This window comes from Chionomys nivalis, chromosome 8 (genome assembly GCF_950005125.1).
Source record: "Chionomys nivalis chromosome 8, mChiNiv1.1, whole genome shotgun sequence".
Taxonomy (NCBI): Eukaryota; Metazoa; Chordata; class Mammalia; order Rodentia; family Cricetidae; genus Chionomys; species Chionomys nivalis.
The window spans coordinates 46433146-46458790 of record NC_080093.1 but is presented as its reverse complement, the minus strand read 5'-3'; the positions used below and the strand labels follow the sequence as shown (position 1 = coordinate 46458790).

At 52.5% G+C, this 25645-nt stretch overlaps 1 protein-coding gene across 4 annotated transcripts; it reads left to right on the top strand.

Moving 5' to 3' along the window:
• Positions 1–1291: 1291 nt before the first annotated feature.
• Positions 1292–24111, top strand: Rab3il1 (RAB3A interacting protein like 1). Of its 4 annotated transcripts, none has more exons than XM_057779220.1 (11): positions 1292–1465; positions 11749–12004; positions 12408–12503; positions 12583–12660; positions 13253–13471; positions 14272–14418; positions 14942–15070; positions 15172–15284; positions 17209–17308; positions 19645–19711; positions 20331–24111. In XM_057779220.1, exons 1-11 carry the CDS (start codon positions 1314–1316, stop codon positions 20411–20413), a joined length of 1440 nt encoding a protein of 479 aa, XP_057635203.1. In that variant the 5' UTR covers positions 1292–1313; the 3' UTR covers positions 20414–24111. The 4 variants fall into 4 exon arrangements, with proteins under 4 accessions (XP_057635203.1, XP_057635205.1, XP_057635204.1 ...); XM_057779221.1 differs by lacking the exon at positions 1292–1465 and adding an exon at positions 4203–4322; XM_057779222.1 differs by lacking the exon at positions 14272–14418.
• The last annotated feature ends 1534 nt before the right edge of the window (positions 24112–25645 follow it).

Below are 25645 nucleotides of genomic sequence, written 5' to 3'. Positions count from 1 at the left end.
GAAAGTATCATGTTTCTTTGTGAAATCCTCAGCACCTCTGACTCAGTTTCCCCACTGAGGGTATCCCCCCCATGCCTTTGCCATCATCCAGGCCAGGGTGAGTCAGGGTGGTAGGAGATGCACCCCTCTCTGCACATCCTGTTTTCTGCTAATGGCTTCCAGGTGAGGCCTGGGTTGCCCTGCAGAGGAAGGTGGGGCACTGGAGAATTTAGTAGGGGGATGAGCGAGAAGCAAAAACAGGAAGGGGGTGGGAGCAGGCCATGGAAAATTCACAGCCAGGAAACCCTCCGCCAGCATCTGGCTTACATTAGGCTAAGCAGGCTTCGGAGTCCAAAGCTGAGCAGAGATACTGTTATCCGCAGGCCCGCTGGGCGGGGTGTAACGCTGGTGGGGAGGGACCCAGAAGGACCCGAAGGCTGACCAGAGACAATAGTCCAAGTAGAGGAGGAGGAAGTTAGGGGATGTGCCTGTGACATTAGGGCAGACCCTCCGTGAAGGCTACTGCCTCCCATAGGGAAAAATAGCTCCCATTTAATAGATGAGGGGCTGAATCCCAGAGAGGCCGAATGATTTTTCCAGGGTCACACAGTCCTGGAAGAAATCTTTTCCATTTTGAAAGGGACAAAATGGAATGGAAGTTGAAGTTAGTTGTAAGACTTAGGTGTGTGGCTCAGTATTTATCTTGCATGCACAAGGCTCGGGCTTCAGTCCCCAGCATTATTACGACCATCCTGCTCAGAAGAAAGAGAGAACATGGCAAACAACTTTGGGAAAGAAAAGGCAATGAGAGCTGGTTGGCTATGCCTTAGAGGCTGACAATTCACTTTATGGAAACTGAGGCACAGAGCAGCTGAAGCTACATTGAATTGCCCGTCAGCACTGGTAGTTAAGGGGCGTAAGGGGCTACTGAGTACCTGTGTTCAAAGGCAAATAGCAGCCAGTGCTAATAGAACCAGGTTGCCTAGTGTTTCCGTCAGGGAGGACATGGATAGGCAATCTCTAGGGATGTGAAGCCCGGGGCTTCAGCACTAGGGAGTAGCTTCCCTCCTGCTCCCAGGTAGATCTTGTCCAGCTCACAGCCCACAACCCTGGAAGGAGGCCCATGTCTTCCGCTGCCCGCTGAGTTTCAGGAGTTAATAATTAAGGGTTTAAGAAGATAGAAGCCTGTCTGGGAGGCCCCGCCCGGCCACTGGGCTCTGCTCCTGAGAGATAGCAAAGGTTAGTGGGAGGCTCTGCCGGGCTCCGCTCCGAGGCAGGCTCTACTGCTTGCCCTCCTGGGGGTATCCAAAGGGACCTCAGCCTGGCCCGCAGGCATGGAAGCCTCTGACAAGCCCAGGCAGTGCCCTGCTCGAGGATCATGCCCAGTGTTCTTGGCCATGAGCTCAGGCACTGTCCGCTATGCCCCATCGGGTTTGGGCCCTGTACCTGAGAGGAACTTTAGAGAGGAGGCCTGGGATGCAAACAGGTGAGCTCTGGTCTTGGGACACTGAGGGGAGGTGGGGGGATGGGGGTCAGAAGTGGCTTTGAACAATGGGCTGTTTTGAATCTGGAAGAATTTCAGGAGCTTTCTATAGGGTGGGCACTCAGAGAAGAGCCCTGATTGTCTGGTTTAACTTGAGGGTTAGACTAAAGGCAGAAACGGAAGCTCAGAGAGGACAAGAGACTCATCGTAGGTCACAGTGAGAAACAGACATAACTGCAGAATCTGGGGCTGATTCATCCGGGCTGTCTCCCAAGGCTCATGTGCCTCCAGCCTTAGCCTAGGGTCTGCGGCTAAGGGTAAGGAGCTGGGGATGGGAGAGAGGACAGGAGGAGGTAGCGTGAAAGGAGGGAAGATGAGACTTTCAGTGGTTGGTGACTATGGACACATCTTTAAGTTTTCCCTCCCCACTGGCTGGGCCAGACACCTAAGAGGAGTTCATTCAGCAACCCTCCTGGGGGTAGCCCGACCGACCGCGGCTTCCAGCAAGACCAGTGGCTCTGGATTGTCTCTTGGAGAAACTGCTGTAAAGAGCTTCTGCCTCACCACCCCCGGCTGTGTGACATCAGGCAGGTTCCTCAGCTTCTCTGAATCCATTCCTTTCCAGTGGCACAGTGCTGCCTGGAGGAAACTGTACAGCTTGGGAGTTCACAGAGTCTAGATGTATAGATGAGAAGATATTTTTGGTTGGTAATTACTTGCCAATGTTCTTAGGGTGGTGACCACTTGCTTGTCCTTTGAGGCCTCCCTCAAGGGCTCTCAGGATGAGGCCTCTGCCTCTGGCACCATAGACCTTTGCTGACATCTTCTCCCCTTTATCTGCCACTAATCCCAGGGCTATAGTTTATCTCTGCCCTGGCTTTTAAAGACTTGGAAGGCAAGGCCCCTGCCCTGAATTCTTTGTGTCTTTTCCTGCTTCCCCTGGATAATAACCAGCACAAGGGGCAGGAAAACAGCATTTGCTCAGGGCTCAGCTGGTGAAGGGTTCGAGTCAACAAAAACATGTTGACATGGCTTTGGGCCAGCCCCTAAGCTGGGCTGTGCTGGGTGGAAGAACACAGGCAGCTCCAAGAAGGGATTGGTCCTTATCCAGGAGAAGGCATAGCCTGATAAACACTCCAGAGAGTGAAGAACACAAGAGACCTGAGCTGAGAGAGTCTGTCAGGTAGAAAGGATGCGCTGGAGAACTGTCCAGGTTCCTCCCGCCATAAGATGCCAGCCAGCAGTGGGAAAAGACTTGGATTCCAGCCTGACTTTCACTCGCCAGGTCCTTGTTCCTATAAGCTGGGAAAGGAGTACTCTACGCTTTTTAAAAAATATATTTGTTTATATGTATATATGTGCATGTGTGGGTTTGTGCACATTCATGCAGAAGTCCCCAGAGGACAGAAGAGGGCTCAGGATCCCCTAGAGCTGGAGTCAGAGGAGGCTGTCAGCTGCCTAATGTGGGTGCTGGGAACCAAACTTGGTTCCTCTGCAAGAACAATGCAAGCTCTTACTGGCTGAGCCATCTCTCCAGCCTGACTTTTTTCTTTTGAAAGGAGACACCATTAGTTGGTGAAGATGTGTCCTAGGTAAGTTGAGGCTCTGGCAGTAGAAGCCCTTGAAAGCAGGTCTGGATTCCATAAGTCAAGCATGGTGGCACACACTGTGGTCACAGCCACTGAGGAAGTTGAGGGAGGATCATTTCAGCCCAGAAGCTGGAGATCAGTCTAGGTAAAACATGACTCAGAACCCCTGAGAAGAGGGGATTAAGGGAGAGGAAAGGAGGGAAGGAAGGAGGTGGGGTTCTAGCCTGGAGGGATGCCTGCTTTTGCAGGGTCCTTAGACAACTCAGAAGGGGCAGCAGAATGATGGAGGGATGACTGAGATGTGTTCTCAAAAGCCCAGAGGGATCTGCAGACCCTGCCTGTGGGAGTTGGTCCAGCAGCACTCCAGGAGGGATCAGCTATGGGCCCTACTCACTGGATCCTGATCTGAGGCTGAACTTCATTCCAGTCAGTGGTCTGGGCCAGGATAAAAGCAGGGCAGAGGAACTAAGGGACAGGTCACCAATGGCCAGGGATTCAAGCTTTTCACAGTTTTTTTTTTTTTTTTTTTTTTTTTTTTTTAATACCTAGGACTGACAGGTGCTTGTGAGGTTGGTGGAGTAGTCTCCAGAGCTTAGAATGGCTGGAAAGGCTGGGATGAGCAGTGTTCAGAGGTAATGGGGAGGGCCCTGAAAAGCAGAATTGGTAAACTGGGCCAAAGTAGTGCTCTCTTGGGTTAACTTCTCAAAGAATGGGGCTAGTCTGGGGTCTACTCCACCCTTTTCCAGAAGTCAGTGTCACACAGGGACTGATACAGAACTCTGCACTCCAGAAAGTGGTAACAGGGCTAGAAGTCTGAGTGAGTGTGTAGGTGGTGTCTGGCCACTTTGAGTGACAATCTGCACGAGAATCAGAGCTGAGACCCCCGGGAGGGGGCCATTGTAGGTTCTTGAGCAAGAGTGGTCCAAAAGCACGAGGCAGAGTGTGACTGGGAAAGGCGGAGGCCAGCTCTGGCTGAGAAATGACGGGACCAATCCTGCCCTCGCTCCGCGGGATCACCGTCCCCACGCAGCTGGAGGGACAGGGCTGGGCCGGCAGAGGGGCGGGGCTGGGCACGTGGCCTGGGGCCGCCTCTCGGGCACGTGACCCGCCCAGGGCAGGGGAAGGGCTGGGGTGGGGCGGAGCCGCGAACCTTGGCGGCCAGCGGGACAGACCTTCGGTGGAGCGATTGACAGGCTGCAGGGCAGAGTTGGCTGTGCGCGTGGACGCGGCTGCGGCAACGCGGAGAGCGGGGACGCCGGGATGTGGAGCGGGTAAGTGCCCGCATGCCCGTGGATCAGCGCTCGATCTGGGCCGCGCTGGCCGCCTGGGGTGGGAAAACAGGAGGGGTCACCGCTGTTGTTTGCACCCCATTTGAGAGATGATCTGTACTCCTTGCCCTGCCTGCAGCGGAGAGTAGCATTGTACCGTGAGGACACGCTGCTGCCTGAGAGCCTAAAAGACCTTGGCAGGACAGATCTGAGTTGCCCCAGGGTGGGAAGGTGACAGTGCCAACTCCTCCTAGCTCCAATGGAGCTGCTGAGAGAAGTGGGGGATGGGGGATGAGGGACGAGTGGTAGTATGTATACCCCAAAGTAAATCTGGGACACGCATTTAAAGGAGGGAACACCCATGAACTCTGGGGAAACAGTGCAATTGAGAAAGCTAGCTGTGTCTCTTCAAGGTCCCTGGCCAGCTGACTGGAACCTTCTGATTCGAGATGGAGATGGGTCTGTGCTGACCCGCAGTCTGGAGCAGAACAGCACAGACCCTGAGACTTGAGTGAGCCCTTCCCACATCCCTCACACCCACTCCCATCTGTTAGGACCATTATTCCTGTTCTTGGCCAATCGATTAGGAGATCCTGCCCCGTGTTCACAAAGGTTGGTGCCCTTTCTTGAATTTGGGCAAATACCTTCTCCCTGACCTGGCCTGGGGTGTTCCTACTAAGGACTGTCCCAGGATGGGAGGAAGGAGGAAAGTCCCTGGAGAGTGGAACAGGTGAGATCTAGCTCATCTCATGGGCCCCAGCTGAGCCTGACCCGAAATCCTAGGGGAGAAATGGGGCTTCCACCCCAGCCAGGGTACCAAACCTGAGTTCATGTGGTGTGTGGACAGGCTTGGATCTTTTAGAGGAAGCAGAAAGCAGCCTGTGTTTGCTGGAATTTCACTCCTGGGAAAGAGGCTAGCTAGGCTTGCAAGGTGTTTGGCGGGTTCCTGGTGCTTGTAGAGGTTGAGGCAGTCGTGCTTGGGGATACATGCCTTTGGTCCTGTCTGGAGCTGTACGTTTGAGGAGCAGCCTGGTCTGAAGGAAGTTGTGAGCCTTTATGCTGGGTGGACCCAGGCAGTTGCTGTGTGACCCTCAGGGTACAGGTCACCTTTTCTGGGCTGGGACCAGCTCGAGCTCCGTGTATGGGTGTGTCTGTCTGTCTGTCTGTCAGTACACGTGGGGGTCCGAGGAGATTCCAGGTGTCTGTCTCTCTCCCTTGTAAGTTCCCTTGAAACGGGGCCTCTCACTGATCCTGGAACTTGTTTTTCAGCTAAGTTGGTGGCTAATATACCCTAGTGATTCTCACTGTACCAATGTCCCCTCACAGTGCTGAGTTAGCAGGTACCTATGGCCAAGTGGGATCTGAACCCGGGACCTCATGCTTATGCAGCAAGTATTCTTACCCACAGAGCCCTCTCTCCAGCCCTTGGACATAGGGACCAGTGTCTGACCTTCTAGCATGCACTTAAAGCATTCCACTCCCTGCAGCGGTTTAGAGGGACCATGCTCAGGGTCATACATTGCGAGGTCATTCTATGTGACCCCCTCTAGAAGTCCATGTCATCTCCAAGAGGTATATCCTAGGAGCTGTGGACCCTAGCTCAGGAAGAGTTGGGATCTGGGCAGTCTAAGGTTCCTGGGGCTTAACTTCCTGCTATAAGATGAACTGAGCTATCACTCTTGGGTGTTTGTTCATGTAGGGTCCTAGACGGGGATGAACAGAAGTGACTGGATCCTGTAGGAGCCAGGAGTAGAGATCCTTCTTAGGATCCAGAGCATAAACCTTGAACTCTGGGGAAATGGCAACTCTAGTCAGATTTTTGGAGTAGGTGAAGTGGGTACAGGGTCTCATGTAGCATAGGTTGGCCTCAGACTCCCTGTATAGTCAAGGTTGACCCCCTTCCTCCATTTCCCAAGGACTGGGATCCTGGCATGAGCAACAATACCTGGTTTGTGTAGTGTTGGCTTGGAATCTAGAGCCTTGTGTGTGCTGGGCAAGTACGCTACCAACTGAGCAGTAACTCCAGCCTCAGTTCTCGTTTTGGTTTTCTTTGTTTCTGGACACACAGGTTCTTGCCATATAGACTAGGCTGACCCAGAACTCTTTTTTTAAAAGAAATTTTTAGTAGTGTGCAGGGTGTGTGTGTCAGATGGGGGAGTGAGCACCTGTGTGACCGCACACATGTTGAGATCACAGGACACTTTTTGAAGTTGGTACTCTCCTTCTATTTTTACATGGGTTCTAGGAATTGAACTGAGGCCCCCAAGCTTACACAGCAAGCCCCTTCCTACTTAGCCATCTCACTGAGCCTGGCCTACAATTCTTAATCCTCTTGCCTTAGCCTCCTTGGTGCCGCACTGCTGTGCCTAGCTATCTAGCCTCACCTTAAGGGGCTGAGCCCGGGCTGGGCTTCTCCTCTGTTTCCTATAGTTCCATAGGCGTGTGGTCTTGGCCATGATCTAGATGATAGAGTGAGGATGATACAGACATTAAAATTTATGTACCTAACACAGTCCTGGGCACTCTGAATTTGCTCATCAGAGTCCAGAGTGTGGGTTCTGGACTTTTCTGTCACACTGAGTGGCCATATAACATTGATGTGGCCCTCTGGTCTCAGATTTCCCATTCACTGGGTGGGACCAAACTCTAATGAACTGCTAAGAAAAATAGTTGAGATCACCCAGCTTCCTAGGTGTCAAGGGCCATGCCTTTGCCCCAGGCAGTGACTAGGGAGTTCCAGAGTTGCAATCTTGAGCAAGTCATTTCACTGTTCTGAGCCTTTCCTGCTCGGACGACTCCTGCCCTGAGACCTAGGTCACAGGGGACTGAGAGCCCGGGGTCAGGCAGAGAGGCCTTCCCTTTGGGAGGACTTGTGCAGCCCCCGTGATCTCTCCACCCACCCTGGCCTTTCAACAGAGGGAAGCATCATGCCTGCTGTTCCTTGCCCAGCACATTTGTGTCCAGGATCAGACCAGACCCTCAGTAGAGCCCTGCCAGTCCTCACACTGGAAATATACTCAGTAAACCTTAGGGAATAAGGCGGGGAAGGTACAAAGTGAAGAGGGTAGGAGAAAGGGATGCCATGGCAGCTCGTGGAAGCTTCCTTGCAGCTATGGATCAGGATATGGGAGCTGGCAGAGTAGGCACTAGACACATGTTATATGTCAGTGGTCTTAGGGGTATGTGTGTGTGTGCGCACACAAGTGTGTGCACGTGCGCACATGCATGTGCATTTGTGTGTGTGTGTGTGTGTGAAATCTTGAATTAAGTGTACAGAAAGCCCCCCCCACACACGGAAGCTTATACAAGCAGAACATGTGGCCCTCACTTATCTAGGCCTGGCCTGGCTCTTGGTAGAGAGACAGAGGCTTGAGTCCCCCTCTTGGGCTGGTCTGGCCTACCCTGGGGGCAGTAGCAGGAAGAATCTGGCCTGACCACCTATGTAGTCTCTTGATCTCTTCCTCCTACCTACTAGGATCTGCTGCTGTTCTTAAAACCCTCCCCTATCTGCCCTCCTTCCCTCCATTAGTGGCCTAACACCCCTCCCACCCTTTGCCCGGTTCCCCTTCAGCCCACCCTGTCCCTTGTACCTCTTTGCCTTGGCTCACTGGATTCTGACCCAACTCCAGATCCCTACCATCAGAGAAACAAGATGTGTCCACCCCCCTTTCTCAGATGCTTGCTGTTCCTGCTGGTATCTCCCAACAGCTGCCACTGTCCTGCCTTTTCCCTTTAGCCACCCACAGCACCCTGTAGTTCCCAAAAGCCCGAGCCACCCCCTTTCGCTTCCCTGAAGACCCCCTCCCACTTCCTCATTCCCATTCCACCATTTTCATTTAGCAGTCCCTTGCTTTTAAATTAGCTTAGTTAATCAATTACTTTGCCGCATGCTCTGCCTGCCCTCCTACCCAAGTCCTGCTCCACCCCTGCCCATGCCCACAGACCCCCTATAATGCTTTGTCTGTGGCGTGTCCCCTCCCAGCTCATTCCTGCCTGGCAGGCAAGGCAGCCCTAAGCATCATGCTTCACCACTCCACCCTTACTTGGGCTCTGTCTCCAACTTCCTCAAACCCCATCTGCATCCTGCCTCACTTCTGCGAAACCCCATTCATCCCCGCTTGTGAGGGGCAGGTCACATGCTGTTTGTGCTGTGCCTGCAGTCTGGGTCCAGTTCCCATCCTACCACCACCTCCTTGCTGTGTATTCCAAGCCAGTCCCCAACCTTGTCTCATGCTTGGTTACCTTGTCGTTAAAATTGGACTGCGGAGCCCTTCTCACTGCGACACTGTCATGACACCCATAGTGGCTGACTTGGTGGGGGGACCTGCACCTGAACCAGGGACCTGGAAACCCTACTGTGTACTTGTTGGTTTGGGCCTGAAGACTTAGATGTGCTGGTCTTGTAGGCTGATAATAGAGAGCCATAAAACCTTCCCTGGCACCATGTTGCCGCCTGAATGTCATATGTCTGTCATTCTGAATCTCCTGAATGAATCTGAATCCTGCCCCAGTACCATGGCACTGCCTCCCTGAGAGTCAGTTCCAGGCAAGATTTCTGTAGCTTCCGGGGGCATAGGATGTGTGCTGCTAGTCCTGGCCCCCTCCCGGTCCAGAGCTGCGCTCAGGGCCCCCTCTGCTGTTTATTTAGTGAACCATTGTGGCCTGGAAGAGAGAAGGGATTCTTAACTGTAGAAAGAGCTGCAGAGGGCCATGCCCACTTGCTGAAGAGCCCAGAGAAGGCTGGTTTGTTCAGGCTGGGTGTAGAAGTGTTTCAAGGGATCCTATTTAGCTCTGGACAGGATCTTCTGACCCAAAGACGGTTTTTGAGTGTCTGCGTGACTATCAAGCTACAGAGTTCAGGAGTTCTCCTTCAGTTATGCTTAGAGGATAGGGACAAAAATCCCTGCTGCCTGCTGGAGTGGGAGTTGTAGCCACTGCATTCTATTTCCTAGGGAAGTGACCCAGGAAAGCATTTCCTGTATGTGGGGGCCCTAGGCTCCTAAGTCAGCTTCAGGATGGGGGATGCGGGACATCCATCTGCCTCTGACCTTGGCTGGTTTTTGTTTTTTGTCCCCCCCACCCCCATCCCAGGAAGGGTTTTTCTGTGTAACAGTCTTGACTGTCCTGGAACTCATCTTGTAGATCAAGCTGACCTCAAACTCACAAAGATATGCCTGCCTCTGTCTCCCAAATGTGTGTCACCATGCCCGGCTCTAACTGTGACTCTTAATATCTGTCGTCCCTAGAAGAGCCATTCCCATCCCATAGTATGCCTCACAGAAGAACGTATTCCCAAACTGGGTGGTGGTGGCGAATGACTTTAATCCCAGCACTCGGGAGGTAGAGGCAGGCAGATCTCTGTGAGTTCGAGGCCAGCCTGGTCTACAAAAGCTAGTACCAGGACAGGCTCCAAAGCCACAGAGAAACCCTGTTTCGAAAAACCACAAAAACAAAAACAAACAAACAAAAAAGAATGCATTCCCAAGGACCCTGGACTGAGGTGGTACAGAGATGGTCGATTCTCAACCTACTGGAGATCTGAGGGTTGACATACTGGTTGACATGTGTGGGCAGTCAGAGAGTCTGGCTACAGGGACCTGTGGAACCCTTTCCTTCTTTCTCTGAACTTTATGGATCACCAGAACTGGCTTTGCAGCTGCAAAGTAAAAAGGGAGGAGGGTCTACAGACTGGAGTGTCCACCACACACACACACACACACACACACACCGGGGCTGGAGAGTTGGCTTAGTCGGTAACGTGCTATATAGCAAGCAAGAGGACCTGAGTTTGAGCCAGGCATGGTGACACACTCTTGTAATCATAGGGAAACAGAGTCAGGAGAATCCCTGAGCCCCCTGTCCAGCCTAAGCAATTAGCACACCCCAGATCCCAGTAAGAGATCTTGCAATAACCCTGGAGGGGCAACATCCAAGATTGACCTCTGGCCTCCATATCCATGTACACACATGCATATACCATTACAGACACACAGACACTGACACAGAGACAAAACTCTCAATCTCTGGCCAGAGTTCTCATCCCGTACAGCTACCACAGCACTGTTTGGGGGCTCAGGCCTCAAGGACCCTGTGTCATCAGGACCTGCCCCCCAACAATGGTATTGGGAAAATCTGTCTGTCACACACACTGGTGGCATGGTGAATCTCTCTCTTTATCTTACATCCACTGAGGCCCAGTCCCTGTCAATTAGGGCCCAATTCCAGGAGCCTCAGGCCACATGTTGGGCCCATTCCAGAATAGAAAGAAGGCTGGCCTGGGCAGTGGACTCACCGCTGTGGTTGCTAAGATCTCACTTTCTTTGTGTTACTCAGAGGGAAACTGAGGCTCAGAGGTTCTTTGAACTTCTCAGGGTCTCGAGGACAGGAGAGGGGGACAGTCCCCAGTTTCATTGGCCTTGTGCTCTTCCAGTGCAGGCTTGGCTGAGCCCCTCCTCCTCACTTCCCACTGTTATCAGTCAGCCAGTCCAGCTCCCCTTCCCCCAAACCCGCCAAGCCGCTGTTCTGAGGCTGCTGGCTCAGGAGCCCCTGATTTTGCTGAGCAAGCGAATCCAGAGGTGCTGTCTTGGCACAACGGCCACTGGCCAGACCTTCCTCTCTTCCCTCTCCAGGGTCTGCTTTCTAGGGGGTACTGTAGCTTGGAGGTGGGGGCTGGTTAAGCACCCAAGTACCTCTGGGGCTTCAGCAAGTGGGGGATCCTGAGGCTTCTTGAAGAGGGGATGTTTGTCTGAAATCACACAGAAGGCCAAGGAGAGCTGCATTTTGCTCCTCACAAAATCCAGGGGTGGCAGGAAGTGGGTCTGGTGTACTTGGGCTATCTGTAGAATCTTGCTGCCTGCTGAGGTCTGGTGCTTCCTCTCTGGTCCGCCTTTGTGAACATCTATCATATTGATAATGCCATTAACGATGCCATGTTATTGATACAGTTCGATTTGCTTTAACTATGTTGAGGAAGGATCCTACTTAACTGCCTCTTCTGTTTCCAGGTTTTTTGTCTAGCTCCTTCAATTCTTGGGAATGACAATCATTGGGACAGTCCCCACCTACAGTGTAAGAGTACAGACTCATTCTAAGCATTGATACATTTATATTCATGTGTCTGCTCAACAAATGTGAATTGTGTTTGGACTTAGTGCTGGCCACCTCTATATACCAAGCACTGCCCTGTGCCCTAGGTTGGGGATGGTGGATGACAAAGGTGAATGAGTTCTGCCTTAGCCCCTAAGAGAGTTCATGCTTAGTCACTCTGCCCTTGTGACATTCCGGTTACAGCTTGTAGTGACTCTGTTTTACAAATGGACACACTGAGGCTCAAGTGACAGGTATGTGGCCTAGGCTTGGTCCCTGGGCTCAGCTCTGCAGGTCTTGAGTCTCCAGCCTGTGTGTGCTGATGCGCCTGTTTGCCTTGCAGCCCACCCCAACCAGACGAGGGCCTCCCGACGGGCCTCTCAGCTGTCTCAGTCCCCTGGAAAAATCTTGGCCTCAGCAAAGGTCACAGGGAGTCCCCAGGAAGCCTGGTGGAAGCCTCTGCATCCCGGAAGGAGGCCCAGCGTGAAGAACACTCAGCAGCTGTTCCGCTGGATGTGTCACGCCTGCGCAGCTCCTCCATGGAGATCCGAGAGAAGGGCTCAGAGTTCCTGAAGGAGGAGCTGTACAAAGCCCAGAAGGTGGGTGCTCCAGGGTAGGGTTGGGGACTGAGGAAGAACAGCCAGACTGAGTGAACCCAGATAGCTGTGGAAGGGAAGAGGGGTCATCACATGCCAGGCCTGTGCTGGAGTCCTGGGGACTCAAAGGAAGATGCTGGTTTAAACCAGGGCTCCAAGCGTCCTAAGCATGCGCTCCACCACTGACGTCTCAGAAGTCTTCAACGTTTTCATATATCTTAACTCATCCGGAAATCTGCTTCTAGCTCTGCTAGGCTGCTGGGCTGGGGCTTTAACCTCATGCATGGGCTAAAGTACCACCGATTGTCAGACACCGGTGAAGTAAGCTGGTGGTCCCAAGCTTCATATCAGGCTGGGGAGATGGCACCTGCTTAGGGCAGGCTGACAGTCTCCTGCCTGCACCCAGGAGCTGAAACTGAAGGACGAGGAGTGTGAACGGCTTTGCAAGGTGCGTGCACAGCTGGAGCAGGAGCTGGAGGAACTGACAGCCAGCCTGTTCGAGGTACGTTGGGCAGCCTGGGAATGGGTGGCCCAGTGGTCCGGTGTCTTGTGACCTCATGCAGAGGTGCCCCCTCTTCTAGGAAGCTCACAAGATGGTTCGGGAAGCCAACATGAAGCAGGCTGCATCAGAAAAGCAGTTGAAGGAGGCTTGGGGCAAGGTAAGACCCATCCCTGTGTGCCTAGGCCAGCCCTTGATGGGGTGTACTGGCCTCAACCAGCAACGGCATGCAACAAGTTCCTCACAGATCTACTCAGCATGGGGAACAAGAGAACCAGGTCTGGGACAGGCAGAGTGGGTCTGAATTTAAGTAGCCCAGGGCCTCCAGACTTCATTGGTGCTCCTATTCCACCATGGAGATTTGTTTTGGTCTGCTGTAGTCCAGGAGGACCCAATGGTTATTTCAGGTTTACCTTCAGAAATGTGGGCCATGGCTGTAGAACACAGGCAAGCAGCTTCCTTTCTCAGAGCGCTTGCCAATCAGTAAATGTGAAGCTTGAGCTGTTCTTGGCTTCTGGAGATCTCTGAATACACAATAGAAAAGTTCCCAGAGAAGGCCTCCAGCAGAGCCTCCTGATGTGACCAGAGGCAGGCCATGTCTCCTCTCAGGCTTGGTTTCCCTCTCTGTAGAATGGATGATTTAGAGGTTGTTCTAAGGCTAGTTACTGCTGGGGCTGCTTGACTGACAGGCCGTGGTAGCCATGGTGATATGAATCCTGCATTGGGATTGATGGTCATCTTGTTTGGGCCAGATTGATATGTTGCAGGCAGAGGTGACAGCCTTGAAGACACTGGTCATCACATCCACGCCAGCCTCTCCCAACCGTGAGCTCCATCCACAGCTGCTGAGCCCCACCAAGGCTGGACCCCGAAAGGGCCATTCACGCCATAAGAGTACCAGCAGTTCCCTCTGCCCAGTTGTGTGCCCCACTGCAGGGCATATTCCTACCCCAGACAAAGAAGGCAAGGAGGTGAGGCACAGGCTATAGTGGGCTCACAACAGGGAGGGGTGATCCTGCTTAACCAGCCACGTGAGCATTCTGAAGAGCCAGCTTGACCCCTCCTGTGGGACCTACCACCTGTCTCTTCCCTCTCTGGGCTTCTGGGTCCCTTGAACTGTGAAGGGTGGGCAGGCTCCTCCGATTCCAAGCAGGAGGTGGTAATCTCTGACCTTGAGCAGTCTGAGAACCTGAGGGTCCTCTCTCAGGAAACCTCTTCAGAGATACACTTCCTATGTTAAGAGTGACAGACATGTGCCACTGGACATCTAGAAGGGACTACCTGGTGTTTTGTGGCTACAGTCTTGTCGTCTAAGTCCACCCTGTACTTACGTGCTCGAGGGTCCTCAGCACTGTGCTGAGGCAAGTATGACCTTAGAAAAGCATTTCTCTCCTGCCTCAGCAGGGAAAGGGGGGAGGGAGGCTTGGTCCAGGCATGACCACAGGTCCTTGGGTAGTTGTTAGCACTTCCAACACTTCACATGCCGCATTCCCACTGTCCCCCTCAGGGGGAGGAACTGTGGGGACATGAGAAGACCAGTTCAGGCTGTATCTGGTGAGCACTGGATAGACGTGGGGTGAGATCCAGCTTCCTGGGGCTCTTGCTTGAAGCCTATCCTAGCTCAGAACTCTCTCCTGAGCTCATAGGAAAGTGCAAGTAAAACCCTCTCAGTCCCCTTCAGAGCACTGACTTCTCATTGGACACTGACATCTCCTCCTTCCTCCTGTCTCTATGTCTGTCTGTCCATCTGTCTACCCATCCCCGGGCCCAGCCTGGGCTGCCCCCTCTACTCTCCCTGCTGCTGTGCGTGATACCCAGCAAGGCCATCCACCTCACCTACGAGCCAACCTGGCAGCTCCCATCTGGGGAGCCGCCCACGGCCCCCAACTCTGCTTCCTCTCTCTCCTTTTCCCGACAGGTAATGGCTCCTTTAGCGGCCACCTCTCCTCTCCCCTCTGGGATTCGCTGATTGTGCATGCAGCCCAGGGCAGGCCATCATTGCCTCCTCTAGTGGGCAGCAGGGAAACTTGTGAAATGTCCTCTCCTGTGTGCATGTACCTATATGTGCATTCCAGATGTCCAGAGACCCATGGGTTCCTGTGGGGGACCCACGGGTTCTTACAGGCTTGTTCTTGGTATTTTCTTCCAAACAGAGTCAATAGCAGCACTCAGGCCTAGGCCCTGGATCCAAGTCTGTCATTTTACAGTGCCAAGAAACTTAATGTACGCCCAGACACAAACTGTGTTGTTCTAAATTCTTTGGTGCAAAGGGCAGACAGGACCTCTTCTTCCCTTGGACTCTGCTCCCCTGCATGGCTGCTGAGGACAGGCCTGATGGCCCACTGAGCCCTCCTGCATCTCCCTCCTCGCCTCTCCACTTGCCTTCTCTGAGGTGCTCACTCTCATCCCTGACTGCCCCACTTGGCTCCCCTTCCCTGCAGGTAGATACGACCCTATTTTCAGAGTTCCAGGCTTGGAGGGCATCACCTACCCTGGATAAGGCCTGCCCCTTCCTGGAAAGGGTATACCGGGAGGATGTGGGTCCCTGCCTCGACTTCACAGTGCAGGAGGTGAGGTGGACTGAAGGGTCCAAAGGTGTGGCCAGGTGGGGACCCCGTCCATTAATTCCCAGTCACCCAGCATCTCACGGCTCTGCCCTGCTCTGCTGCAGCTCTCAGCTATGGTGCGGGCTGCTGTGGAGGACAACACACTCACCATCGAGCCTGTGGCTTCACAGACTCTGCCCGCTGCGAAGGTGCCCACCGTTGAATGGAACACCACCAAGTAAGCTTAGTGCCCTGGGCCCCTCCTGCTTGGGTGGGAAGGTCCAGAATGGAGCCTCAGGCAGCACCCTAGGGGACTAGGACAGGACCCTGAGTCTAGATAGGATATAGAGCCTCAGGGTGGGTGGGGACAATAACATTCAAAGTGACTGTCTCCTGTGGTTTATGACCTAGCCTAGGGACTCCCAAGAGATGAATAAGCCCTTGACTAGCATGTACAAAGTCATGAAAGCCATCCCTAGCACTTTGTAAAACCAAGCGTAGTGGCATACGTCTGTGATTTCAGCACTTGGGAGGTAGAGGCAGGAAGATCAAAAGTTGAAGGTCATTCTTGGCTATATATAGCAAGTTCAGGACAAGCCTGGGCTATACAAAACCTTGCTTTAAAAAAAAAGCGAAAGCAGTAAACAAGAGAGGAACAGTCATCACTGTCCCCATTTAGGACCAGGAAGTATCTCTGACAAAGATTCCTGCTGCCAACTGGGGTGTCTCTTCTGGCTGGCGTCGTCCGTGCTCCCTCTCCCTCCTCTTCTGTCCCACAGAGAATCTGGACTCTGATTTGGCGTATAAGTGACTGCTAGTGGCTGGCTCTATCTCTGGCCAATAAATTACACGGCCCTGGCAGTTTACCTGCTCAGCCAGCACTGAGCAGGGTAGCAAAGGAAGGGAGCAGTCAAGGAAGGACTGAGGGTTAGGCATGTTCCCCGCCCTTGGATTCCAGAGCTGGCCTGGGGGGACTGGTCCCACAAAGGAAGCCTGGCCACACAGAAGACACATCTGAGCCAGCTTTACAGGCAGCGGGAACAGAATGAATGCAGGCCAGGGAAGATGGAGTGTTAACACCTCAGCGTCAGGACCTAGCTATGGATGGGGAGCTGGGGTTGAGTCTCTAGGGGCTGTTTGAGGCCAGAGTATAAAGGACCCGTGCCCTTTAGGGTACCAGTTCACTAGGTGGGCGTTTTAGGGGTCATCGGCATGTGTTACCTTAAAAGAAAGTTTTCTGGTGACCTTTCACTGAAGGTTCAGCCTCGCAGTGAGGAAAAGGCAACAAACACAATCAACTCTCCTTTACTTGGGATTCTGTATTTCCTGGACAATAGGGAAGCTACGGGGAAAGATGAGTTAGACGTGGCCTTTGGAGACGCTCCTGGCTGTAACATAGAGAAGAAAGGTAAAGAAAGTAAGAGTGTGGTTGGAAGAAGCTGAGGGAATTCAAGCAGAAGGAATGGTGTAGGCTGGGGACATGGCAACCAGGTGCAGATGTGGGGGAAGGAGCCCAGTAGGTGATGCTCTAGACTTCATCATGAAGGCAGGGACCAGTGGAGGAGTGAATTTTGCGAGTGGGAGGCTGGACGATGGGCGCTCAGGACCACAGAAACCTAGTATGTGGGTAGCTGAAGGTGCTAAGTGAGTTTCCCAGACCTGGCTGAGGAGAGAGGTGGCATGGGAGGGGTTTCTTAGTGAGGCCTGGTGGGCAGGGGACGACACAGGGCTAGTTGTGGATATAGGAGGCAGTCAGAGCAGAATTCAGTTAGGGAAAGAGGTGATTGGGCATAAGGTCCCCAGGAATGAAGGTGTGAGTTTTAGAGGCTGCAGAGAGGGAGGCTTTGTTATACTTGGTATGATATGAGATTGACCAAGCTCCTCTGCCTGTGTGGGGAAAGGAACATGGGTGGGAGGTAGGGATGTGGGGGAGTAGGCATGGATCCAGCTGTGTTCAAGGTCTTTCCTGAGGACACTTGCCCCAGCCCACAAATTTGTTTGGCCCCAGGCTCCTTTGGAAGCTGGGAGGAGAGGGAAGGGGAGGCCAGGTCCTACTTCCCATCTGCTTCCTGGGCTAACTGTATGTGTATCCTCTAGCTAGTACATGTCCCCTGCCTCTGGGAGCCTCATTCGGCACCTTACACTTCCTCTGCTCTCCTCAGCACGTGTGCCCTGAGTGGACTGACCCGTACCTGCCACCACCGGATCCGCCTCGGGGACTCCGGGAGTCATTATTACATCTCACCGTCATCCCGGGCCAGGGTGAGTCAACCTTCACAAGTGTCACTCGGCTTGTTTGGGACCACAGGGGCTAAACTCTGGACCGCTGGCCTGGAAGCACAGCCTGAACTACTCTCCTCAGAGGTGCAGAGACTGACCCTGACCACAGCCAGGAGAAATGTCTTGTTTTCCTATTGCTGTGTGACAAATGACCCTAAATATAGGGGCTTAAGATAACAACCTCTCACAACCCAGTTGCTCTGCAACTAAACATGACCTTGAACTTTGATCCTCCTGCCTCCACTTCCCAAGTACTGTAATTATAGACATACTCTATACCATGCCTGGTTTTTACCATGTTAGAGATTGAACCCAGGGCTTTGGGCATGGTAGGTAAGCCCTCTACCAGTTGGCTATATCCCCATCCAAAAGGTAATATACTCTTTTTTGTTTTGTTTTGTTTTGAGACAGGGTCTTTCTATGCAGCCCTGGCTGTTGTAGGACTTGCTATATAGACCAGGCTGACCTTGAACTTAGAGAAATATGTCTGCCTCTCCTGAGTGCTAGGATTAAAGGTGTGAGCCACCGCGTCTGGCTGTTAAACACTCTTATTCTCTCACCTTTCTCCTGGGCCAGGAGACTAGACACTGATGCACCAGGCAACCCCAGCCCAGGTTGCAGCCTGCAGTCAGAGCTCAGCTCACGTAGGTTCCTTTCCAAGCTTCTGCCATTGTCGGTAGGATTCAGTTCTATGTGTCCTGGAAGGTCCTTGTCAGCCAGGGACACCCTCAGCTTCTACCACATGACCTTTAAAAATAGGGTGAGGAGTACTCCGGGGCCACACAGTCTAGACATGGAGTCATTGGACTGAACTGTAGGCAGCTCCTACTTTGTATCTGCAGGGTGCCCAGAGCCTGTTCTGTGACCTCAAGTCCCCTTTATCTCTTCCCAGCCCAACCCACAGGTCAACAGAACCCTGTGTCTTGCAATACTATATGCAGCATTTTCTTTTATTGTGATCTTGGTGTTCGGTGCTGCCTGGCAAAGCTGTGTAGTGGAAGAGACCTGAGCTGAGGAGGGTCTAATGGTTTGCTATGTGATTCTCGCTCAGACAGACTGAGGGATGAGGTGTTGACCAAGAGCACAGCCCTGGGAAGAAATTGTACCACTCTGCCACTCCGTGCTCAGGAGCCTCTTGTGGTTATCTCCTGCCAGCTACTCACCTGGCATCAGAGTTACACCATCTCCCCTCCCCCAGCCTTGTTTCCCCTTCCCAGCACCAGGCTCAGCCACACCTGGCTGCTCCTATGCTTTCTCACACCATCCTGCCTTTGGCAGCCTCCCCCATCTCCAGTTCCCTGCACCCTCTCTGGCCTCTTGGCAATTTCTATGGGTTTGGAGGCCTAGCAAGAGTGCCAACCTTACCTACAGTCTCTTTCACTTGCCAGCCTCTGGGTGCCTTACATGTAGAGCTTCCCGGTTCCAGAATCCTGGAGAAGGACTCTTGTGGGCCCAGCTGCCTGTTCCTTGGCTGGTTTTCTAGATGCTGAGACTGCACGGGCATTTCTGGAACTTTACAATAGGGTGAGGGAAGCAGGACAAGGCAGGGAAAGGAGGCCAACCAAGACAGAGCTTGGCTTTGGCTTCATCCAGAGGGAGTCCTGAGCTCGGAGCTCCTTCCATCCTAGCCAAAGAGCTGGCCTTGTGTTCCTGCCACAAAACGGGGCACAATGGGTTCAACGTCACCTAAACCCTCAGAAGCAGTGAGGTGGGGCCAGGCCTGGGGATGGCCTCTGGGCTAACAACAGAGCCCCTCTTCTCTATGAGAGTCTTTGGGGCTGCACCTGTGCCAATGAAGGATCACCAGAGCTTGGCAGTGAACAAGCCTCTAGCCATACTGGGCTCTCAGCTTAGGGACAAGGCAGCCTGGGAAAGCAACTCTAATTGGCTTTCATGGAATTACACACAGTACCCAGTTTATGTCTGGTGGGCCCAGATTTCCTTGCTCAAAAGGAGCAGGTCTACAGGGGACTAAGCTTGGATGCTGACCCAGGCTACCTGATTTCCTCTCTCAGTTTGACCACTTCCTAACTCCGCACTCTACCAGTCTTTATCACTGGCAAAATGTGCATGGTGAGTGTGTCTCGCTTGCTGCATTGCTTACAGACAGTTACAGCAGTTGTTCTTAGGAGCTGTGGGAGTCTTGCAACTGTTAATTAAACCTTGGAAGCCGAGCTCTAACAGAGTCAGAGAGCACCCCCTGGCTCTTCCAGGTACCTGGGACTTACTGTTCCAGGATAGGGTCTCCACTGGCTTTTGGAGGGGACCCTAGGGTATGGGGAGTCTGGTAGGACACACCCTCTCCATTCTGCCCACAGATCACTGCCGTGTGCAACTTCTTCACCTACATTCGCTACATCCAGCAAGGCTTGGTTCGGCAGGATGGTGAGTGCCCCCTAGTGTTCTTTTCTGGAATAGTTCCCACGGGAGGGCTATAGGGCCGAATGGGGCTGGTTAAGTGCCTTCCAGGACTAGCTGTCTGGCAGCAGCAGAGGCAGATCCCTACAGTTCCTTCAGTAGAAGGCCAGCAAAGGGAAGTGTTGTACATTAATAAAGTGTCCCCGATCCTCCTTGGTGATGGGTTCTGCTTCACTGGGGCAGCAAATCTGGCACCTTCCACATATCTGGGTCATGCTGCCTAGAGATCCTTACGGCCAGCAGAGACAGCATTCCTGTTACTGGCTTTGACATTCAAGGTTCTTTATGATGAGTCTCTCCTGTGACTCTTCCTTCTTTATGGCCACCAAAACATGGGTTCCCTGCCTCCTGGGTTCTTCCTTCTCCAGACACAGGGATGCCCTGGGCCCTGCTCATATCTCTGGGTCACGGTGGGGAAATATTTGCAAATATAGAAGTGTAGTTCTAAGCCCAACTGAGGACAACTGTGTGGCAGAGGGTGTATGTCTGACCAAGCAGAAAGGGTGCTCCGCCACTGCCCTGCCCTAAGTCAGAGGAAGCCTGGGCAGTTGCCTGAAGTGACCATGAACTCTCTCTCTGTCTGCAGCTGAGCCGATGTTCTGGGAGATCATGAGGCTTCGGAAGGGAATGTCACTAGCCAAGCTTGGCTTCTTCCCCCAGGAGGCCTAGGGCACGGCCCCAGGCCTGAATTAGGCTCTGAGCTAGCACAAATGGCTGCCTTGGCGCAGACAGACGAGAAATCCCGGAGCCCGCTTGAGCCAGAAGCTGAAAGGACAGATAAACAGCCAGGCTGTTGAGACAGAACTAAGCCAGTCCCACCCATTCCTCCTGGGACAGACGGAAGGACAGCCTGCCCTGGACTTCATGAGATGAACCTCTTGCCCACTGGGCTCTGTTGCCACCATGAGAATTTCAAGAAAGCACCAAAGACCAAGGAGCTTGGAGCCATGTCGGGGAGAGGCTCAGCCCTAGGGAGGGTACCTTTGAGCAGTCAGTAACCCCTCTACAATTTCCTGCTGCTTACCAATGCTCTGTTGCTGTCTTCAGAAAGGGATTGTTCTAGGGTGACTGGATTTCCAGGGTATGCTCCGTTACAGCCTCTAAGCCCTAGGTCACCAGCACCCCCTTGTGGCCATCTCTCACCCTGTTTCCAGGTGACCTCATTACACTGCCCCAGTGGTGGGGCAAGTGTCTCCAATCTAAACACGGTGGAGGGATAACTGTCCCCAGAGTGCTCTGAAAATGAGTCCAAGCCCCCCCCCGCCGCCCCTCCATTTCTCTGCTTAGATGCCTCTCTTTCTCCTCCCTCCCTACTTTAACCCCATCTCCAGGAGGTCCTAGTCCTAAAATTGCCAAAGGCCTGAGCCCTTTCTTCCCAAAGTGTGCCACCAGGGGAGCCTCAGGATGTAGTTGTGGGCAGGGGCCCTGAATGTGGGACTGGATGGATTGGGCAAGCTACATGGGATCCGGACCCTGTTTTACCCATCATAGCCCCCCTGGGAACTGGGCTTGGGGTATCCAACCTGGACGTGTCCCTCACCACGCCCCATTTCCTTCAAGTGGAATGTAACACGATCTCTATTTAATAAAGGAAGGCTTTGTTGGTAGGGGCTAGGCAGCAGTGGCCTTCACTCCTGCGCCCTGGGGCTCTGGCCAGGCCTTGGGCATCTGAAGGAATGAAATCCTTTCCTGACTGCCCTCGTGCTTGGGATTAAACCCAAATCCTGAAGCCACCCCCACTGCTACCACCATTTACTTGCTGTTGGAAGACTGTTGGAGTTGTCCTTGGTATTCCAGTTCTGATCTGTGAATCCCCTAGCTGTCAGAGATGACCCTCGGTCTATTAGCAGCCGGCAGTTGAAGCATCTAGGCTTCCCGGGGCTTGGCAGGACAGTGCAAAGATGATTGGTGCTACCTGCCATAGGGCAGATGGGGATTTCAGAAGTGCTGGATTGGCACTCTTAGATGGGTCGTTAGCAAGGCATGACAGACACAAGTGGGAAGAGGTGAGGGTAACCAGAATCCCCAGGGACCTCCAAGTAGGCCTGAGGAGATGTCCTTTGGTTCCTGCCTCTGCCCCACCTGTAGGGCCCTTTGTGCTTTCTTGTAAGGAGGATGCAACAGATTCTGGGCGGGGTCAGAGGTCGTCAGTAGCCTACGGGAACTTCTCTATTGACCTGCAGCTGAGATGGTAGATCAGCTGGGGGCTGGTCAGAGCTCTGTCAAGGTCCTCTGCCTTAACGGGTTCTCTGGCCAGTAGCCCGTTCCTAGGACTCTCCTGCCTCCGCTGCACCCCTTGTTCTCCTGTCCCCTCCCTGCTCCATTGTAACTCATCCTTTCCTATCTTCCCAGTTCCTGTAGACACCTGGTCACTAACCAGACCCCTGTCACATCTACTCATTCATTTAACAACACAGGGCTGATCTCTGTGCTGGACACTGGCAATAATAAACATAGCAGTAATGCATCCAAGTCACAGCGAGGAAGGACTTGGTGTACCAGATGGCATCCTCCATGTCAACACTTGTGCACCTAAGGACAAGGAAGGAGGAAAACCTGAGCTCTGGACTTAATCAGTCCCTCACCACTGTGTTCCGGGCTCAGCCATGTGCAGAATCCCACATCACAGGACCAAAGAGACACCAGGAGGCACTCCAGAGGCCCGTGGAGGCCCCTACTTCACTGACTACTTGCATTTCTCTTACAAAGCTTTGGCCACGATCAGGCCACAGGTGGGGCCATCAACACAGCCACACCTTAGTAACAGCAATGAATAGTTTAGCACTAGTCATAACTCCCAGCCCTCTCTGAGCCCATTGTTTCAGCCTCTTAGCAACCTTAAAACACGCTGTTCTCCCTCACAGAATGGACAGAGGCATTGGGTGAACACAAAGAGGTCTTAAGGTTGGGGTTTATTTAGCTCAGTGGTAGAGGCTTGCCTAGCAAGCATGAGGCCCTGGGTTTAGGCCCCTGTTACGGAAAAAAAATCAAAGAGGTCCTAACTCTCTGGGGCCCATAGTATTAGTGTTTTGTGTTTTATACTAAACACTCAAAATGTGCTTACATTCTTTGCCTCTGTAATTGACGCAGAAGGCTAGGGGTGTAGATCAGTGGTAGAGTGCTCAAGGCCCGGGGTTTGATCAGCACAACAATAGAAGTGAGATTGCACTTGGGCTTCACACCAAAACAGATTGAGACAGGGCTGGCATTTGAACCTAGGTTTGCTTTCTATGCTATACCCTGTTACGGTTGACTGTGCTATCGAACCTGTGAGGTGGTAGTTTGGGGCTCTTACTCTTGAAGCTGACGAGGGAGGTAAACTGCCATCAGCTACATACTTGTTCTTATATTTTCTAGATACCCCCCTTGGGCATCATAGGAATCATTTGAGGCCTCCTTGGCTAGCCCTGAGTCTGGCCCCTAGGCATGAAGGCATTGAACCTGACTAAGCACACTTTCCTGGTGACACACCCTGAGATATCTCACTTTACCATCTGCCAAATCTGCCCTGATTTGAACCCTGCCAGGGCTGTGACCTTGGAGCCAGTTGCTTTTCTCATTTATGAGTTGGGATTATGATTTCCCCCTCACACTCTTCCCTCATTCGATCATGCATGCATGCATTTATTTGCTGTTTATGAGTTGTATGTTTGTGTGTGTGAGTACACGCGTACCATGGTGCACATGTCATAAGACAACCTCTGGTGTCGTGTTGGTCCTTGTCCTGAGTCTTTTATTGTCCATTACTGCATAGTCCAGGCTAGCTTCTGGAAATTTTCCCATCTCTGCCTCCTACTTTCCCATGAGGAACACAGCTGGATCGAGCTTTGCAAAAGTTCTGTGGGTCTGGACTCAGGTCATGAGGCTCGCACAGCAAGTGCTTTGCCCACTGAACCATCTCTGCCATACTGTGTTTTTAAAAACATGCGATCTTGTCCATTTTTAAGTGTAGAATTATAGTTGTTTGGTATATTCATACTGCCATGAAACCAATCTATAAACCTTTTGCATCTTGCTACGCCCATTAGACAGCTCCCTATTTCCCCTGCCCATAGACTATGGGGACCAGCATTTCACCTTCTGCCTCTGTGAATCTGACTCCTCTAGAAACTTGCTGTAAATGGAATTATAGCATACTCATCTTCTTTTGACTGGCTTGTTTCATTTCATGTAATGTCCTCAATATCCATCCATGCTGTAGATGACAGGATTTCCTTTTGAAGGCTCTCCCATGTTCTGCTGTATGTGTGACACCCTGCTGTGTCTGTCCATTCACTGGAGAAGACACAGGCTGCTGGTACCTGTTGATGTGTATGCAAATATCTCTTGGAGACCCTGCTTAGAGTCCTTTTGAATAAATAACGAGAAGTAAGTTTGTTGGCTCACATGGTAGTCCTATTTTTTAGAAGGCCCTCCATGTTTTTCCATGGTGGCTGCACCATTTTAAAGTTCTAGCAACAATACCCCAGGGTTCCAACTTTTCTGCCTCCTGACCAAATTTATTTTATTGGTTTTGGTAGTAACCTTTGTATGAGATGTGAGTTGTTGCTCCTTGGGCTTTGATCTGCACCCCTAGTAGTAATGTGGGGGGGGGTCTTTTCACCTCTGCTGCACATTTCTGTGTCTCCTGTTCTTACCAAGGGGTGTCTTATGGAGGTATGTTCCACCATAGTGGCCGATAGGCTTATGGTTGCTGGCCTAAATGGTTCCAAACAGCTTTTACATAATTCCATAGTGCCCATGGTCTCCACTCCTCCTTTCTCAAAAGAGTTGGACCCTGAACTACTAAACCAGCTCATGATGTGATGAACCCTAGAGTTCTGACTTGTGTCCCTTTTGCCTGAGCTCTGGGACTGCTCTTTGTTGGTGACTCTGGAGCTTTTTCTTAAAGCCACTCTTGCCTGTCCAGCTTGCTGAGCCTCCCTGGCACTGCACAAACATCCCTTGGCTCCAGGACAGTAGCCAGTGGCTCTGTAGGGGGTGGCAATTTCAAGGCATCCAATATGAGGCCTGGGTGGAAGCTCCCCGTAGTAAAGGATTCAGCTTGGACAGAGGCAAGGGTCTGCATTCAAGGGGACTCTCCTCAAACCTCAAGTAAAATACTCCAGTTGGCTGGCTTCCCTCCCCCTCCTATACCCACACACCCTGGCAGTGGCCCAGTGGCAGCTCAGGAATGTCGAGTGATACCTCTCCCTTTCTGAGTGGTCTGAGAGGCCTCAGCTGCCCGGATTTGGGGATTTGGGGACAATGGAGCCTCAAGTTCCTCCAAACCCTGACTCCCCACAAGGTGCAAGTTCTCCAGCACCAGAGATCAGAGTGACAGAGTGACCTAGAGGTGACCCCAAGGCCTGCAGAGAACTAAAGTGGGAAGCTGTTTGTGTAGGAGGTAGGGAGAGGACACTAAGAGTTTAGGCTTTATGGGAACACACAGCTAAATAGAGGTGGAAAGAGGGCCCCAGACCACATATAGATTCCATGTGGCCAGAGAGGGTGGTTCAGGCCTTGTCCTTGGTTTATCTAACCAGTTTATCCAGCCTTCACTTTGCTGACTGTCCTGGTAAGGCTAGGACACAGAGATTTTACTTACCCAACCCCCTAACTGCCTTCCATACCTGAGTCCAGGCCAGGCCCCCAGGGAAGGAACCCTTTGATGGCTCTTGAGCCAACCATATCATAATACTGAAAGGAGCAGGGACTACACCCTATGGGCCACCAGGCTTGGATGCAAGAGGTATGTGTATTCCCTGGAAAGAGTAGGCTCTCTTCATCCCAGTGCTCAGTGTGACCATGTGGGGGCAGCAGTATCTGCTGTCCTTTTTGGCTTGGGCTGCTGTATCCTCGTGGTGTGCAGAAATGGGGTTCCAGGATTCTGAAGAGCCTGGTAGGAATTAAACTCCTGTC

What these genes read in the sequence shown, in the direction of transcription:
- Rab3il1 (XM_057779220.1), top strand. Translation starts at nt 1,314, where the DNA reads ATGGAAGCCTCTGACAAGCCCAGGCAGTGCCCTGCTCGAGGATCATGC. An exon ending in AGCTGTACAAAGCCCAGAAG is followed by an intron (nt 12,005 to 12,407) that starts GTGGGTGCTCCA and finishes GCCTGCACCCAG; the next exon opens with GAGCTGAAACTGAAGGACGA. An exon ending in CAGACAAAGAAGGCAAGGAG is followed by an intron (nt 13,472 to 14,271) that starts GTGAGGCACAGG and finishes CCCCGGGCCCAG; the next exon opens with CCTGGGCTGCCCCCTCTACT.